Here is a 14,965-nt window from a genome sequence, read left to right as displayed (position 1 = left end):
CTGTGCCCTGCATTTGGCTGACTTTCTGTATTTCATAAAAAAAGCATTCTTTCCATGCATGCTAATATCTCGATCTGCCCGATGATGATACGACGGATCCAGCTGGCCCTTGAGACACGTCAGAGCTTGAAGAATTATTATAGATACGCATACTTACTTCTTGCACTTGATGCCCTTGATGTGCTTCGGCTAGAACCCTGGGAAGATGGTATACCATCCCATAGCCATCTCATTACCGTTGGGCCCTGAGATATATCCCCCCCTGCATTTGTAACGAGAACGGTAGGCTTGACGATTGCCTTCAGTCCGAGTTTTCTCCCCTCCTCAATCCTCTCGACAAACAGACCAGGAGCTATATCAAATAAATACATGACATTGCGCCTTGCTGGCGAAGAGGACTTAGTCCCAGATAAGTCAAGAAGTGTCCCCCCATTTGCAAGGTTGAAGCATTGGTAAACTTCAAGTCGTGTTGAGGCTGACCGAGCTGGCCACTTCAAGGAATAGATACTGGGTGCCAGATGAAGTTGGTGGACGAGGTCTGCCGCAGGCTCCACGATACTCCGTCGAACAGAAGCCTGAAGATCTGTGGGAGGTGTCCTTGGCACAATGATCGATAGCAAAGAAGTCAGATCATCGACAACAAAATTGATATACCGTTGCCGTCGAGCTTTGAAGGCAGGTTGGTGTGTCAGCGCCGTCAGCGTTTCACTTCTCCATTCCCTACACTGAGTTATATCTCAAGACAAGTTAGCCACTTGCCAGATGACCATCCATGGGAACGAGACAAACCTCTTTGCAGCCCGGACATAGTGTTTTCAAGCTCATCAATCCATACAGCGGTTCCGCCGTCGTCGTTATCATCCAAAGGACAATAGAATGACTTGGAAAACATGGTAATGTGAAGATAGTTCATGATGGCCCCCATGATTTGGAACTCATCAGATTGGCTCACATTAATGCACCGCCTGGATTGTTCTCTGAGAAGTGTGACAAGTCGTGAACCTTCTGGAGGAACTAGTCTACTCGTGAGACGGCCCGTTTCCAATTCATCAATGATATGCCCGGCACGGTTTTCAACCCATCGTTGAACATTCCCAACAAGAGTCTTGTAGGCATCCTTTGCCTCTGATTCTGTAATGTCCTTTCTGCTAGGTTGTAGACGAAAAACCTGGTCCTGAGTCTCCTCGAGCTGCTGTTGGGTGCTAGCAAGCTGTTTTTCGAGTGCTTCCACACGGAGTATCAGTTCGTCTTTCTCCATTTCACGGTCCTCAATTTCCTGTTGCCGCGAGTCCAGTACAGTCTCGGTGAAGCGACGCAAATGGGTCTCGCTAGTTAACCTGTCTTCAAGTCCGTGTGCGTGTGAAGATGCTTGCTCTGTTGTCGTACCACTTTCCTCTCTGTTTCTGTGATGGCGCGCCGTTCCCGAGTTTGCGGCATCGGTGCCTTGCGTTAGAAGTTGAAGATAGCGAAGCATCAGTGAGAAAATCAAATCATCTAGCCTTGCATTTGCGACTCTGTGACTGCCGGAGATTGGCTCTAAGTCTGGTTGATTAAGTCTGGTAAATCAAAACGAAGCCACATGTGGCACGGCTGGGTCACTCTGCAGGAAGACCGCCAATGGTTATCGAGGTTGCCCAACAAGGACCTAACTGCAGCCTCATGTTGTGGTTGGACACTTTTGTTGTTGGCATTAGGCGTCAGCTAATGGGTACCTAATCATTTGCTGAGTTGTGCGACAGCAAAAAGTCGGTCTCGTCTTGAGCGGTCACTGTGAGCTCCACTACATGTTGCCGGGGTCAAAATGGCCTTCAATTATGCCGGTTTCCCATCGAGGGCCAAGACGACAGTGCTTAGGAAATGACAATCCACTCGATTCGAAGCCTTGGAAGAGGTCAAAGTTGGAGACCAACGTGGTCGCTGCTCCATGACTGATCGGTGAGGGTTGGACGAGGCCCAATGAACCCCGGTCACACCGCGATGAGGCCTGAAAGAACCACAATGAGTGGCTGAATGCGCTCGAACTGCAGAACAGCTCATCGGCGGGTTAATAGAGAACGTTCCGGTAACGTACTTATTTCAGATGTATCCAATTGGGGGTTGACATGAACGAAATCTGGGGCAAGTTGCTGTTCACGAATGAGCTGTTGACAGAGTTTCCATACCTCATACATCACAGGACCATACCTGGCCGTCCCACCACAAATAGTTGACATAGTAATGAAACACCATATCGTACCTCCAGTGAACAAAATTTAGCCATGACCGGTCGCAGAATTGTTGTTTCCATAGACTTTGGAACGACCTACTCAGGCGTCGCCTGGGCCGACACGAGCCGGGTAAGCGTTATTGCCCTTACATCTCCTCAAATACGAGACCGCTAACTCCAGTAGCCTGATGTTCAGCATGTCGTGACAGAATGGCCCGCAGTCGGCTCTTTCAAGAGCAGCGCAAAGGTGCCTACAGAACTCCGAAAGGTGGCAGCTGGATGGCAGTGGGGGTTCCAGATCCCCGAAACGGCGAAAAGAAGTAAATACTTCAAGTTGTTAGTCTCTGCGTTCTTTATTTACTGCCTTGGTTGACAAAAATCCTTTGTAGGAAGTTGGACGATCCATCTGGGCTCACGAAAGATGGAGAGTCAGCAAAGGACCTTACCAAGGTCTATCTTTCGTGTCTTCAGTCGCATTTCGTCAGTGTTCTCGGAAAGCGCCTGTCACCGAGTGTAGTAAGATCAACGCCTATGGATTTTGTCGTGACGGTCCCGGCTATTTGGTCACCCAAGGCAAAGCAGATGACGGAACAAGCCGCAGCTATGGCAGGATTCTGTGGCAACCAGCGCATCATGCTCATCTCAGAGCCCGTAGGTCGACGGCTCAAAGGATAGTGAAGTTACAACGCTGACAACGTGCAGGAAGCCGCAGCGCTATATACCCTCAATACTCTCAGCCCTGCAACGTTGCAAGTAGGCCGCAAGTTTGTTGTCTGCGATGCAGGCGGTGGTACCGTTGACTTGATTTCCTACCAAGTAACGCGGACAGGCAGTGTTGAAGTGAGAGAAGTCACCGAGGGCACAGGCGGGAAATGTGGTTCATCTATGCTGAACATGCGTTTTCGTCGGCATTTGAAGCAGACCCATGGTGAAAAGTACTGGACCGACGAGAGACTTGTTCCAGCCTTAAATGAGTTTGAGACGGTAGGCATCTCCAAGGCGTTACTTGAGGTCAGCTCGCTCACGACATACAGTTCAAGAAGACATTTTCACCAAAAGGTGAACCTCTAACTCTCAAAGTCGATCCAAGTCTTGGTCTGAAACGAAATCGTTATACAATGTCACAGGACGATATGAAGACCAAGATATTTGATCCCATCATGAAGGATGTCATGTGCCTCATTAAGGAACAAATCAGGATGGCTGGAGAGGGGGTTGCTGCTGTGATTCTGGTTGGAGGGTTCGGTCAGAGCAAGTATCTGAAGTCCCGCGTCAAGGAATCCATCTCGAATCGCACGGAAGTCCTTCAACCAGAAGATGGCTGGACAGCTGTGGTCAAAGGTGCCGCAATGCATGGGCTCAGTCGATACCAGTCCTCGTCGACCCGAGTTGAAGTTGCGTCTCGAATCGCCAGACGATCATATGGAACATGCTTGATGACGAAATATGATAGGATGAAACATAACCCGAAAGAAGCGTGAGTAACCAGTGTTATCTCTTGTGGCCGCTTTTGCTGACTGCTTGCAGGTTTTGGTCTGAGAAAGAACAAGAGCATGTCGTTTCCGAAATGTGTTGGTTCATTCAAAAGGTATCCCGAACTTATACGACGGCACTTTCTTCATGCTAACTCGAGTAGGGCGAATCCTATCCTGAGGGCAGGCCATCGCGGATAGAGTACCAATGTGATCTTCCTGTAACGGTTGGCCATGAACCCCAAACCGAGGTCGATATTTATAGCAACAACACTGATGGCAAGGCTCCGGTACATCGCGATTCAACCACTCAACGGATCGGAACACTCTCAATTGACCTTAGGAAGATTCCTGAAGGGGTCAAAAGGGCGTCGAGAGTCAGACGCATGGGAATGCACCAATACTATTGCTTGAAAGGTGCTATTGAAGCAGTGTACGGATCAGCAGAAATCACATACACGGTTAAACTTGGAGGTGGGAAATTTCTGGTGATTACGAGTATGACCGTGACTAACTCGTCCTCAAATAGGAATTACACACGATATGATCAGTGTACGATATGAACGCTAGACTCGATCGCCGACTGAGAGCAGGCATCAATGTAAAAGGAGTGTGGGAGAGCATAGTTCGATATTGCGGCCAACTTGTATCGAATTGGGCGTTTTTTCGAACATGGACTTTTTCTTAAGGAAGATATTGGATGCTGCATCCTGGTATCACGAAATAAAATTATAAACTTATTCTCTGCCAACTGATGTTTGTGTTACCTCTAGGTTAGTAAAGATAATTTGATCACGTGATAGCGCGTCGCCCCCACATTGCTGGTCGCGCCCTTCTCACTTGGCATCACAAAGGCCCTGGTGCATCATCGTGTGTTTAGGCAGTATTCATGATGCTTCATACATTATGGCCCACAACCTTCATCCAAGAGCGGCTGTTTCCGATCATGGGCAAATGGCGGGTGGATATGCCAATGAACCTCCTCCATCGACCCTAGCTGCACAGCTCGTGGAGAACATTTCGGCATCCACGAAATCCTCCAAATCAGATGAGAATAGTGAACTGAAGGGCTTTTTTGCCATCATTCAGCGTGTCAAAGACGATCCTACGCTTTTAAAGACCCCGGAAGATCGAGTCGAGCATAATCACATGCTCATATACGTCTATTCGAGAGCCGTCCTCGAAAGTATTCGATTAGATGATCCTTTCCTTGACCGGGCACAAGTACGAACAGAAGCTCTAAAAGCAATCAATTTCTTGAGATTCTCCATCAAAGAGACACCTGCTGTGCTCAACCATAAAGTGAACAGCCAAGAGTACATGTTCCGTGGGCAGGAGCCACTATGGATTTGGCTTCTTCCTCAGTTGCTCAGGCTTCTCGGCCATGCTCAATGCCTTGAACTTACAGAAGCCATTGAGAGCTTCCTTCAATATACGATGCTCATCATAGCGCAAAACTGGAATTTGTGGGATATGGCCCCTGCCTTTCTGTTCTATCTTCGTACAGTTACCTCTCGTAAGTGGCGTCCCCAAAGGTGGAGATGCAGTAACTCACGGGTATACAATAGACATACTCAATCGACTCCAAGATCCCCTTGTCGTACCCGATGTGGAGGGAAGCTTTGGGATAATATCTCTACCCTCAGAACTTGCTCTCTGTCGATACATCGACAAAACCTCGTCCTTGACCGGCCAATTGACGTATTCCGTTGACCGGATGCCACATGCTTTACAACAACTCATTAGCTTCTGCAACGTAGTAGCCCGCCCTATTATATCGACGGATGAGACATTTCATACTGTGGTATTTTTCTCGGAGAGTGCAGTATGGTTGATTGATGTTCTGGGAGATATGCAAGCTGTCAGGAACCGCTACAGCCATGCATTTCCCGCCTCTTCACTTTACATTCTACAGAAAACCATCGAAATCGAAAGAGCACTGTCGAGAAAGACAGGAGTTGGCGCTTCAGCTCACAAAAAAGCTATCACTCTCTTGATCCTTCTCTGTGGTGATATAGTAGCAAGCTTGGATGCTTCATCTATGCTAGACCCTAATGATGAGGAAACACGTCGCTCATACGTCCTGGCTCTTGCTATAATTACAGCAGCATCGGTTGAGGACAGGTCGATCGGACGACTGGCGATGTCTAGCCTTGTAGACGAATCCTCGATGTTCTATTCCGCTATGCCTGAAGGAACAGATATATGGGTATGGTATTATCTGCATCTTCTTGTTCTATTGACCACTAACATTTGAAAAGAGAATTACACAGATGTTGAGGCAAGTGAACGCCAATTCCGAACCAGAGCTGCTCAGCTCAAATACGCACCCATCCAAGTTTGAGGATACAGAAGTGCGCGGGATCCTCCAGGCGCTGACTTTAACATACGATGCGCCTGATGAGAATTCACAAGATCGCTCTAAACGACGCAAAGTATCGCAAGCGGATTCTAGCCCTATGGCTGTTCTGATGAGCTCCTTGGGGGCCACCCTGGGATTAGAAAGCGTTGATGATGGCTTCCCGAACCTTGAACAAAAATTTGTGTAAGTCACTTTCCTGCCTCTAATTTGCAAATTCTTATTGGTACAGGAATATATTCCCATCACTTGATGAACCACGTCAATGCCTCGCGCTTGATCTACTCTCTCGGGTATCATGTCTGGCTGATAGGAAGGTCCCGCCGTCCAATGACGAGAAAACATCTGATACTAAGGCACGCTGCTCTATTTGCGAGACAAATGAATTCCCGAGTCGTCCAAACCTCTATGCGAAAACTGCTCAGAAGTCTCGAGTCGAGGCACTTTTTACCCAGTTGATCCGACTTCCAATTGTGGCTGACTCTCGGCGCCTGAGGGTTGCTGCCATGATGGCATTAAGGAAGGTAATTTTGCACTGCGACGACGCTGAGATACTCAATCTCGAAACCTCTGCTTTGGGCCAGTGGTGTCTTCAGTCTTTGAATAGCTCGATAAGAGAGCTTCGGATAGCTGCGGGAAGAGTTCTGGCTACTTTTTCTTTGACCAGGCCAGAGACTGTCCTCTCGAGTATTGCTTTACCAGCTCGCCCAGCAGAGGGAAATGGTGCTAAAAACTTAGGAGTGAACCAACTTCAGGAGCACCCTGTTCACGCTAATATGCATTTGAGTACAGCAGATAGAGCCTCCTCGATGAAGCGCCAGGATTTGGTATCGCGCAACAGAAAGAACTCGATCGCGTTATTGAAATCAATCTCGGACAAGGACCAGCCAAACCTGACCGAAACACTCATTATGGCATGGGGTCAACTAGGCACAGTTGTTTGGGAGCACGAACTCAACTTGGTACTGATTAAACTCCTGGAGTACCTGGGAAGCAGTAACAACGTAGTTTCAGCTTTTGCTTTCAACGAGCTCTTGAACCTTGCAGATGCCCGTCGAGTGACCCCAAGACGTCTGTTTGAGCCCTTTTGGCCAAATCTGGCATACATGGCTACTAAGGACATGGTTCAGCGCCCTCAAATGAGCCGGACGATTGCTGAGCTTCTTCAGGTTTCTGTCAACGACCTTCTTCTCCTAATCCAAACCCACGCATTGCCGTGGCTTGTACTCGATAAACAAAAAGACGTCATCCGAAAGATTGCCGAGGCCCGACAAGAGTCGGAGGTTTGGCTGCCGCTGATTGACCCTGCGAATCTGGCTGCTACTCTCGCATTGCTTCTGATACAGGATACAGAAGATATCGCGGCCTTTGCAAAGTCACGCCTGGACGAGCTATCGGCGCATTTTGAAACTGAGTCACTTGCCGACCTTCTTCAAGTGGAGCCAGTGCTCACTGTGATGGAATTGCTAAAGGCTGCCGGCGATTCAGACGAGACCAGAAAGGCGCCAGTAAGTCGTCCTTTGCGTGTGCTTGACATTTCGATGAGCTGATTCATCCCTAGATTCGGAAAGCTTTAGATACAATGGCCGAGATGCTATTGCCTTCCAGTAAAGGAACTCGATCTAAGAAAGGAGATCATACTGCTCGGTTTATTCATTCCTCGCTTCTTGGGCTTATGGCACGTCTCTTCGATGTAATTAATGATCAGAACCTTCCAGACCCAGAGCGCCGGTGCTACATTCGAGCCATGGAAGAAATGATCAGAGTGTCAAGGGGTTATGCAAGCACCGCCAGACCTCAGGTAGGTACAGAAACACATGGCATGAACCAAATTACTAAGTTGTGTCTAGATTTCTGCTTGTTTGCTGTCCACGCTCACGCAAGATGCTTTAAGGGAGGCCAGCTTTTCTTGCTGGGTGTCAATGCTCACCCATCTTGGCTCTGAAGATGTTGAGGCATTGCTAGAAACGACATTCTTTGTTGTTACTCGCTACTGGCCTTCGATGAACGAGTCAACAACTGTTCTTGCTCGGCGAACCCTTCAACAGCTGGTCGATAAATTCGAAGGTCTTGTTGTAAAGTACATCGTCAAATTGCCTTCACTTCGACATATTCCCGAGCTCAAGGATGTCGAGTTAAAATTGGAACAACACAGGCCAGCAGCACTGGCAGTTGAAGAAGTGCTGGAAGCCTTTGCTGAGAGAATCCGCCATGAGAACTCGGGCGTCACGATTCAAGCACTGACTGAGTTGATTCCGTATCTTCGTGGAAACCAGGCAGCTCTACATACATCCGATGCCAGTCTGCAATCAGACACTGGTGTTGTGGTCCTCGTGCGATCTCTCCTTGATTGTGCTTGCAAATACAATGGTCTCCTGAGAGACATCGCGCGGCTATGTACAGAAGCCCTGGGCTTGATAGGCTGTCTGGATCCCAGCAAGACCGAAACTGTAAAGGAACAGAAATCCATCGTGATTCTAAACAACTTCGTGGATACTGAAGAAACCACTGACTTTGTCATTTTTCTTCTGGAGGAAGCCCTCGTGCCGGCCTTCCTATCCACAACCGATGTCAAGTTCCAGGGATTTCTGTCCTTCGTTATGCAGGAGCTCACGAGTAGGTGTGACCTCAGTGCTGCATGTGCCATGGCGACCAGCGGGATGTCAGGTGGCAACGATATTTATCGCAAGTGGATCACGATGCCAGAAGCTGTCCGAGAGGTGGTCAGTCCTTTCCTGACTTCCAAGTACGTTGTTGCCCCAATGGCGCACTCGGAAATAAATTATCCTATTTTCCGACCTGAAAGGTCATATGGGAATTGGCTGAGGCATTACGTTATAGATCTTCTTCGGAAAGGACAGACCGCATTTGCTGATCTGATATTCGAGCCTTTGGCGCGTGTCATCCGTGTCCGGGACCTTGCCATTGCCGAATTCATTCTACCCTACATAGTACTGCATACCCTGCTAGGCTCTCGTGCTACTCAAAAGGATAGGGAGAACGTCCTTGGCGAGCTTCTGGCCATCTTGGAACATCAGCCTGGCGAAGGGGCGTCCTATTTGGAGAAAGAGGATATGAAGAGATTTTGTCACGTAAGTCTTGGCTTTCGTTGTTTTCGGTCACGAACTAATTAGCTTAGGCTGTTTTTCGCATCGTGGACTATGCAATGAGATGGATGCAAACGAAGCGAGCAGCTGGTCGCCTCACAGAATCCGATAAGGAAAGGTTGACCCAAGTACAGGAAGCTCTCGACAAGATTCCAGCCGAGCTAATCGCACAAAGGGCTGTCGATTGTAATGATTACGCACGGGCGCTTTTCCATCTTGAACAGCACGCTCAGAAGATGGAGCAACGAAAGAGGGAGCCAGGAGAACGCGTACGGCTGTTGCAAAAGCTGCAAGATATTTATGCCAATGTTGATGAGCCTGACGGACTTGACGGAATTTCAGCTCACCTACAAGTTCTTGACATCAACCAGCAGATTCTGAGTCATCGCAAAGCTGGTAGATGGACCGCTGTACAGAACTGGTACGAGATAAAGCTGGCAAAAGAACCCGCCAACATAGATGCACGGATAGACTTGCTGCATTGTCTGAAGCAAGCTGGCCAACACGGTAAGAACATATGGTTGGCCGATTCAGATCAGTGGCTAATAAGAAACAGAAGCGCTTTTGAATCATGTCAAGGGCATGCGAACTGATACATCCATAGACAACAAGATTATGCCGTATGCAGTGGAAGCAGCATGGGTAACAGGGAGGTGGGAGAGCCTCGTCAAATTCACCAAGCGATTTCATGGAGACATCATTGAGGACTTCAATGTATCGGTTGCGACTGTTCTCGATAAGCTCATGGCCAAAAACAAGCCCAAAGAGATATCTGCGATAATGAACGACATAAGAGTCAAAATTTCATCGTCAATGAATGCGGCATCTACATCATCACTCCAAGCGTGTCACGACCTTCTCCTTAAGGCTCATATTCTCACAGACTTGGAGATCATCATTGAGACGAAGGCGGGAGACGATGCGGCTCGACAAAACACAATGGCGCTGTTAGACAGACGACTTGAGATTATAGGTGCTTATATGAGCGACAAGCAATATCTACTTGGTATCCGACGCGCAGCCATGGAGTTGAACAGGTATGTTTATTCCAGCTAGTGTCTGAATGATTCTTGTGCTGACCAACATAGGCCAAGCTTTACCGACCTGGACATTTCTGGATTGTGGTTATCGAGTGCACGACTCGCCCGAAAGTCGAACTCTCTACATCAATCTTTCAACGCAGTCCTGCATGCCTCGCAACTGGGTGACGATGCGGCGACTATTGAGAATGCCAAGCTTCTCTGGAGACAAGACCAGCACCGAAAGGCAATTCAAGTCCTGCAGGGAGCAATCAAGAGCAACAAGTTCATGACACAGACTGGAACGGCCACCAGCACTAACACCAACAAGCTAAACCCGCAGCAGAAGCTCTTGACAGCTCGAGCACAACTGCTCCTCGCCAAGTGGCTGGATAGCGCTGGACAGACACACGCGGGTGCTTTGCGTGAGAAGTACCAACAGCCACCAAAAACATTTGCGAGCTGGGAGAAGGGCCACTACTATCTCGGCCGGCACTACAAAAAGATCCTCGAAGCTGAAAAGCCTCTTAAAGCTGAGGACCAAAGCGATAACTATATAACCGGTGAGGTTGCAAGGCTTGTCATCGAGAATTATGTGCGATCCCTCAACTCGGGTACTAAATATCTCTATCAAACTCTTCCAAGAATATTGACTCTCTGGCTTGATCTTGGAGCACAGGTGGACAAGGCACCAGAAGGCAAGGCCTCACTTTCTCGTGAGCTTCACCGACGACGCGTGGAGCAGCTCAACCTGCTGCACTCATTCCTCGACAAGTACATCCACAGGCTGCCGGCGTATATCTTTTACACTGCTTTGCCACAGATTGTTGCCCGTATCGCCCATCCCAATCCGCAAGTATTCGACCGGTTGACTCATATAATTGTCAAGGTCGTGGAAGCTCATCCTCGACAGGCACTTTGGAGCTTGATCGGAATTATGACAACCAGACAGGTGTCGGAACGAAAAGCGCGGGGAACCCAAATTCTTCAGACACTCAGGAACATATCAAAGAAGGTGGAAGGCTCTTCGACTGACTTCAAACACTTACTCAGGATGGGGGAGAAATTAGCTGAGCAGTTGCTGTTGGCGTGTCAAAACGGAGACTTCCGCAGCAACAAGACTGTCCATGCCAGCCTAAGCAGAGATCTTCGATTCCATCACAAGTGCACTCCCTGTCCATTGGTAGTGCCTGTCGAGAACTCTTTGACAGCAACATTGCCAGCGGTGTCGGAGTACGTCAAGAAGCACAAAGCATTCTCCAGAGATGTGGTTACAATCGATTCTTTCCTCGACGACGTTTTGGTACTGAGCTCATTGGCCAAACCGAGGCGTCTTACAGCGCGTGGTAGTGATGGAAAAAACTACATGCTTCTCATCAAACCCAAAGACGATTTACGAACGGATCAGCGCCTCATGGAGTTCAACGGCTTAATCAATCGATCGCTGAAGCGGGACGTAGAGTCCAGTCGAAGACAATTGTATATCCGAACGTATGCTGTGACACCACTCAACGAAGAATGTGGTATTATCGAATGGGTGCCAGGGATCAAAACCATGCGAGATATCCTTATCAACCTATATGCTTCTCGAAAGATTTATCCCGACTATACAGTTCTGAAGCAGCTTATGGATGAAGCATGTCTTTCCGATGGCAAAATCAGAATTTTTACTGATGAGGTTCTGGGAAGATTTCCCCCAGTTCTTCAGCTCTGGTTCACACAACAATTTCCCAATCCGTCAGCATGGTTTGCTGCACGACTGAAGTACACGCGATCATGTGCTGTCATGTCTATGGTAGGCACCATTCTGGGACTTGGCGACAGGCATGGTGAGAACGTGAACTTGGAGGAGGGCAACGGTGGAGTATTCCACGTTGATTTCAACTGTCTATTTGACAAAGGCTTGACGTTTGCGAAACCTGAGCGGGTCCCGTTCCGACTCACTCACAACATGGTAGCTGCAATGGGCATTTACGGCTATGAAGGGCCTTTCCGCAAGTCTTGCGAACTGACTCTTAGCATTCTTCGCCAACAAGAGGAAACGTTGATGACTATTCTTGAGGCATTCATATACGACCCAACGTTGGACCTGCAAAAAGAAAAACGTACGCATCGGAGAGGAGATGTGGGCGTCAAGCTTCAGCCTCAGAGCGTTGTGGACAGCATCAAACGCAAGGTTAGGGGGTTGCTTCCGACTGAAAGCATTCCTCTAGGAGTTGAAGGCCAGGTGGAAGAACTGATCAAACAAGCGGTCGATCCAAGAAACTTGGCTGCAATGTACATAGGCTGGTGCCCATTCCTGTGAGAAAGGACAAAGCTAGAAAAAAGAACGGCGTTGAGTTGAATGTATGCAAGCAAGAAAAGGGCTGGGTTATTTACAACACAATGAATTTTTATTATGCTGATTTTAATTAAATGGACCCCTCTTTGAACTCGCCTCGTTAATATTCTTTGTGTCAGTACATAAATTCAATGATTTTATTGTCTCTAGATTGGCCGCCTTGAATGTGCTGACGTTTCAGGCGGCAATTTGTTGGCAGTGAGTGGTAAACGAGGGATAGCAAGCACTGCTCAGGTGCTGAGTTGGGACGCGTTGGTCGCGTCGGATCACTCCTTCCCCAAAACTGCCCGACTGAGCTTGAGCTGCGCACCTCCCACCTTCACCCATCGCATCTCACCCTTTCACCCTTTTTCTGCCTGTTTTTCTTCACTGGCAAGAGGAAGAGTATATAATCTCTCTGTCGCTTTGAGTTAAGCGATATTTTCTTATTCTTTCTACTCAACGTGCGAATTTTATCCAGTCTCTTCAATCACAGCCCACACCACAGTCAGCCAAAAAAACCAAAGCTTTGCCTGCGAATCGACCTTTCCAGCATTGTATCTCTGTTCGACGTTTGGTATTCTACAGGTGTCTTGTATCATCGCAAGAATGGGCGAATATCGTATTGGTAAGTTGTAAGATGTCAATATCTTTTTCACAGTCAAGTTACCACTTCGTACCTTGGCTGCGATTCTACTAGGAGTAGTCCGCTCACAGCACACTAGAGGTGTCCCCCAACAACCGCGCTGGTTGCAAGGACTCCCACTGCAAAAAGAACTCCGCGAAATGCACCAAGGGAACTCTTCGCTTCGGATCCTGGTTCGAATTCGAGGAACATGGAAGCTGGGCATGGAAACATTGGTAAGCATTTGTCTGTCGTTAGAAAAACACATATCAGGTAACTAATTCATCGCTATTTTTCTTAGGGGTTGTGTCTCTGGTCAACAGCTAGAGAATGTCCGTGCAATGTGCCAGCAAGACGATGGTAACTTCGATTGTACCATGATCGACGGCTACGATGAGCTTAGGTGAGTTGTAGTTACAGGTTTAAGTCTACATGTTGCTGACAATAGCAGCGAGTACCCAGAACTGCAGGAGAAGGTCCGCCGCTGCGTTACGCAGGGCTTTATTGACCCCGAAGATTTCAATGGGGTATGTCTTGGAACATGTCCGTTTGTCTACTGCAGCTAACTTGTCATATAGGACCCCGAGAAGAACAAGCTCGGTGTTATAGGTATTCACTTGACTGCTGTTCAGAAGAGGAAGAAGGAGGAGGCTGAGGCTGTAAGTGCTAAACTGATATCATGGCACATGTTTCTAACGTTTTACAGGCTGCCGCAGGCGGTGAGGATAAGCCCAAGGCCAAGGGCAAACGTGGACGAAAGAAGACTACCGGTGATGATGGTGGTGAGGAGGATGAGCCGCAGGCCAAGAAAGCCCGAAAGACCGAGTCTGTCAAGGTTGAAGAGGACAAGGGGAAGAAGCCTGCCCGTGGCCGCAAGGCCGCTCAAGTCAAGAACGAGAGTGAGGATGAGGCCCCCGCACCTACCGCCACTAAGAAAGGACGTCGAGCTTCAGCTCAGAAAGTCAAGGATGAATCCGATGCCGAGGAGAAACCAGTACCTGCCAAGAAGGGACGAAAGGCGGCTACGAAAAAAGTCAAGGACGAAGATGAAGACGAAGCCTCCGCTCCCGCTCCCGCCAAACGAGGACGCAAAGTTGCAGCTGCGAAGGCCGATGAGAATGAGAAGCCTGCCCCTGCCAAGCGAGGACGGAAGGCGGCCACCAATAAGGCAGCTGTTGCTGAGGAGGAGGACGCTACTGAAGAAGAACAGCAGGATGTGAAGCTGGCTTCGAAGACCAATCTCCGTCGAGGCCGTTCCGCCAAGGCTTGAACACCCATCGTTGGAGTCAAGGGCGAGGCTTATAGTCCCTTGATCGTCAGGAGGCTGGCCATGTTTTTTTGTCATTGTTGAGGCGCGGATGAATACATTCTCCTGGGAGCGTTCTGTAAAGGCTACAAAGTGCCGATATGTTTGTTTCATGGCATGATGGTCATTTAGATGACATTTCATGACATGCAGTAGCGAGGAACAGTAGGAAGAAGCACTACAATAAGAATTTGACTTGAGCGGGCTTAAACTGATATAATGTTGACCGGTAATACAACATGCCTCCCTGGTAGCCAGCCATGAAAGCAATCTGGTGAGCCAATGGGTGGATGACTTTGGAATTCGATGAAAATGGAACTGACAATTAGAAGGCTGACATGGACCTCATCCCGCCAGGTTTTATGAATTGAACAGATAACTAAAATAGCGGTTGTGGAGAAGGCATGATGCCGTTGAAACATGAGTCGTGGAGGAGACGGTGATGACCGAAAACGACGGCTGGCGGTTCAACCCAATGGAGATTGAGAGAATGCAGGTCCATTCAAGGAGCATTTGCTCAGCTCGTGCTTTGTTTTGTTCCCCACAGACAG

The 14,965-nt window shown here is 48.5% G+C and overlaps 4 protein-coding genes across 4 annotated transcripts; 3 read left to right on the top strand and 1 right to left on the bottom strand.

Annotated features, from left to right (window-relative positions):
• Positions 1 to 61: 61 nt before the first annotated feature.
• FPOAC1_004812 (uncharacterized protein) lies at positions 62 to 1,474 on the bottom strand (the record flags this gene model as incomplete). Its single annotated transcript, XM_044849350.1, has 3 exons — positions 62 to 108; positions 158 to 583; positions 790 to 1,474. 3 exons carry the CDS (start codon positions 1,472 to 1,474, stop codon positions 62 to 64), a joined length of 1,158 nt encoding a protein of 385 aa, XP_044708060.1.
• Positions 1,475 to 2,258: 784 nt separating this feature from the next.
• On the top strand, positions 2,259 to 4,248 carry FPOAC1_004811 (uncharacterized protein; the record flags this gene model as incomplete). Its single annotated transcript, XM_044849349.1, has 8 exons — positions 2,259 to 2,336; positions 2,391 to 2,542; positions 2,596 to 2,857; positions 2,909 to 3,190; positions 3,241 to 3,683; positions 3,734 to 3,794; positions 3,843 to 4,152; positions 4,208 to 4,248. 8 exons carry the CDS (start codon positions 2,259 to 2,261, stop codon positions 4,246 to 4,248), a joined length of 1,629 nt encoding a protein of 542 aa, XP_044708059.1.
• Positions 4,249 to 4,584: 336 nt separating this feature from the next.
• On the top strand, positions 4,585 to 12,468 carry FPOAC1_004810 (uncharacterized protein; the record flags this gene model as incomplete). Its single annotated transcript, XM_044849348.1, has 9 exons — positions 4,585 to 5,194; positions 5,247 to 5,887; positions 5,940 to 6,223; positions 6,270 to 7,545; positions 7,599 to 7,838; positions 7,888 to 9,129; positions 9,177 to 9,651; positions 9,701 to 10,181; positions 10,233 to 12,468. 9 exons carry the CDS (start codon positions 4,585 to 4,587, stop codon positions 12,466 to 12,468), a joined length of 7,485 nt encoding a protein of 2,494 aa, XP_044708058.1.
• Positions 12,469 to 13,092: 624 nt separating this feature from the next.
• FPOAC1_004809 (uncharacterized protein) lies at positions 13,093 to 14,378 on the top strand (the record flags this gene model as incomplete). The annotated part of the gene is made up of 6 exons (XM_044849347.1): positions 13,093 to 13,111; positions 13,209 to 13,344; positions 13,410 to 13,511; positions 13,560 to 13,635; positions 13,687 to 13,767; positions 13,815 to 14,378. The coding sequence occupies 6 exons, from the start codon at positions 13,093 to 13,095 to the stop codon at positions 14,376 to 14,378; spliced, it is 978 nt and encodes a 325-aa protein (XP_044708057.1).
• Between the last annotated feature and the right edge of the window lie 587 nt (positions 14,379 to 14,965).

This window comes from Fusarium poae, chromosome 2 (assembly GCF_019609905.1).
Source record: "Fusarium poae strain DAOMC 252244 chromosome 2, whole genome shotgun sequence".
Lineage (NCBI taxonomy): Eukaryota > Fungi > Ascomycota > Sordariomycetes > Hypocreales > Nectriaceae > Fusarium > Fusarium poae.
The sequence above is the reverse complement of the archived record's forward strand: the minus strand, read 5'-3'. Positions and strand labels throughout refer to the sequence as shown.